The following is a 3,278-nucleotide window of genomic DNA, read 5'->3' as shown; positions in this document are numbered from 1 at the left end:
AATTAAAAAGCCGAAGCGCTGGTTTGGGCCTCATTGCCGGCTGCAGTCATTTCCCCATCTCATATATAAAACACCTCTGATTCACAAATACTTGTTAAGGAACTCGCATTTACATAAAGTAGCCTTGTTGACAAGTTTGGGTGAGTAAGGGCAAAACCTGTAGCAGGCAGTATCACGTCTTTTGTAGCAGAAATAAACTGCTGCAGAAAAAGCTAGGTCCATGCAAAATGTAATGTGTAACTGCAACACTCATTTCAAATGTAGTGGAGTAAAGAGTACAGATACTCATTCAAAAATGTAGTGAAGTAAAGAGTAAAAGTTGCTAATATCTTTGATACTCAGTACAACTACGAAGTACCCGAAAAGATACTCAAGTGCAGTAACTAATTACATTTACTCCAATACTTTACACCTCTGCTACACACATACTAAAGCGCGGATGACGCTCGCGGTGTTTTCAGCTTCTGCAGTCTCACTATATGATGATATGAACACGAATGTCATCTCCAGCTGCTCTGAGAGTCACTTCATTAGCATTTTACCGTTTCATTTGAGAAAACTACCATCATATCACATACACAGCAGCTGCAAGTTCTTCACGGCAACCCGTCAAAATAAAAGTTTAATTTAACGTAAAGAAACTGTCAGAATATATTACTATTTAGCAGTCTTAAGACTCTATGCTACTACTGCTAATAAATATTGATAAATCTTTATTTTTAAGGAATAATCACATCGGTTTTCTTTTTCATTTTAACAGTAAACATCTGTTGTGCAGCACTTTGTTTGCCAAAAAATAAAAGGGTTTAATTTTCATTTGATTAGTAAAAATTTTATTAATGTTTTATGCCTTCATTTGATTATCAGAAAAAATAAGAACATTTTAAAGGGCCCTATTATTGTTTAAAAAAGGACCCTATACAAAAAAAATCAAAGAATGTGTTTAAAATACAGGCAATGTGGTTCTTAATTTCTTTTTATTAATTCACCATTTGTAAACTGATGTTTACTGTTAATTTTTTAGAAATATCAATAGCATTTGTATTAAAACTATATTCACTGAATGTAATCAAAAAAAATCGAGAATCGAATCGAGAGCTTGCGAATCGAAATCGAATCGGGACATCTGAATCGATACCCAGCCCTAGTATCGATGTATCGAACACAGCACTAAACATTATCTGAAGCAGCCATTCTTTACCTCCTCTAATTCTTTGACCTGAGAGCGGTCCTGCTCCTCAGTTTCCTCCTCCTCAGGCACTTCTTGTCGGTCAGTCTGCTCTTCCCTATACACAGTCGGGTATTCATCCACCTGTGAAGAAAAATCTAATATTTACTCCATTCAATGTAAATTCAAGCAGGACTTGAACATCAGGGCTAAACTGATCTCTTGTACTTCATCCACTGAAACACCTGCTGCGGTGCGTGTCGTAGGTCGGCACAACCAGAACCTGTTCAATGCCAAAAACGACACTGATGAAGATAAAACATTAGAATGAAGCAAAATCACTTCTGAATGAAAATGTTAATGCCACATCTGAGAGAGCGGCAAGAAAGGCCCAGTGTAGCATTCTAAAGTTGGGGAGGGGAAGGGCGCACTGAAGTGGAGTCTTTCTAAATTAGCATAACAGTAGGAGCCCAGTCTCATTACTATGCCCTATTACCATTCCTGCTGATATTTGAAATTCAATGAGATGTAAATGTTTGACATGATACACAGAGAATGGGAGATAAACATGCACACAGCTCAGTGGTGGTGAAAATATCATTGACTGTGTTGTCTTTACACACACAAAGAAAGCTCTGGCACACACATAACTCACTGACAGGGAACATATCATCATGTGACTCTGAGCAAATTCTCATACACGCTCAAGCACAGAATGTACAAAAGCATCCGGAGAGATGGGCGCACACTTCTGCGGACTACCTTGCTGAATCTCACGTCCTCCGCCACAGATCTTGTCCCCTTCCGCACGGTCCTGTCTCTGCTTCTACAGCCACCACAGGTCCGCTCTCCATCCCCCTGCTATACCTACAGGTCCTGTTTCTGTCCATCTGTTAAAGCCTACCGGGCCACTAGCCCATTCCCTCTGCTAAAGTCCACATTTCACTCCTTAAACTGAGATTTTATTTTGGCTGTGGGAAATCTGAATACACTGCAATTAACCTGACACACTAAACTCAGTAATATGAAGTAGAAGTGGGCAGTATTGAATTAAAACTACCCATAATATAGTAATGTTTGCTTTCACAACAACTACTTAATCTAAATAGCTACGCTGTAAAGCCGTTTTTGGATATTCTAGTGATTTAAAATTGACCTCATTGTGCTAGTACCTTGGAATCTATCCCCGCAGGGAAATAACACCGTGACAACATATAGTATACAATAAAGTAACTAACATATGTCTGTTAGTGATGTGACTAATGTGCATAAATAGGCAAATACATTTCAAAATTCAGTCAAGCTGTCTGTAATGACAAGGTACTGATCTAAATAAAGTCGGTTATGTCTTACATTAATGTAAACAGGCAGGACAAAAAAATGAAACAAACACATTTATAAAGTTGGGTCAAAAGCAGTGGTTCTTAAAATTCTTTTTAACTCAAAGGCCGTGCATTGTCCAATACAATAATCAAACGATCCACATTGTAAGATCTTCTGCCTTTCTGCTGTAATTATGACAAAGTTGCTTGTTTTCTAGCTTGTTAACGTTTTTATTAACAGAAACTGAAAGTGTTCATATTTTACATTTACATACACACAATAACCACAATTAATTTTGTGATCCCAGTTTCAAGAACATGCATGTTCTTAAATAAAAACTACTATATATTACTACTATACATTACTACTATATTCTTTTTTTTTTTAATTATGCTTATTTAGCATTTTAATTTAGAGTTAGATATTTTGATATTTGAACAATTTATTAATTTAAAAGATTCTAAGTCATTCTCCATCCCTCAGCGATGTCATTTACACTATTTACTTTAATTAATTTTAATGAGAAACAATGAGAAAAAGGTGAATAAAGACTGAAAGTCAATGTTTAATGTTTAGAAATTATTATTTCAAGACACGAAAAGCATTTTTGCGGCGCAGATGCGCGGCTTGTCGAATGAATATCCCTTTCTCACAGACATCACTGGAAAGTTTGTAGTTCGGTCGGATACGTCAAAAACAAGTAAAACAATGCACAAGTTACTTAAAGGTAAGGGGAGAGGGAGAGGGAGAGGGAGAGAGAGAGAGAGAGAGAGAGAGAGAGAGAGAG

The 3,278-nt window shown here is 36.9% G+C and overlaps 1 protein-coding gene across 1 annotated transcript in view; it reads right to left on the bottom strand.

Annotated features, from left to right (window-relative positions):
• Positions 1 to 1,177: 1,177 nt before the first annotated feature.
• LOC107598716 (RNA-binding protein 33-like) overlaps positions 1,178 to 3,278 on the bottom strand; it is a 14,140-nt gene continuing 12,039 nt past the window's right edge. Inside the window, exon 3 of the mRNA XM_016290124.1 lies at positions 1,178 to 1,312. Coding sequence (XP_016145610.1) covers positions 1,178 to 1,312 — 135 coding nt within the window. The remainder of the gene's footprint in view (positions 1,313 to 3,278) is intronic.

This window comes from Sinocyclocheilus grahami, unplaced genomic scaffold (assembly GCF_001515645.1).
Source record: "Sinocyclocheilus grahami isolate Dianchi unplaced genomic scaffold, SAMN03320097.WGS_v1.1 scaffold254.1, whole genome shotgun sequence".
In the NCBI taxonomy this organism is placed as follows: domain Eukaryota; kingdom Metazoa; phylum Chordata; class Actinopteri; order Cypriniformes; family Cyprinidae; genus Sinocyclocheilus; species Sinocyclocheilus grahami.
This window is presented reverse-complemented; position numbering and strand designations above follow the sequence as displayed.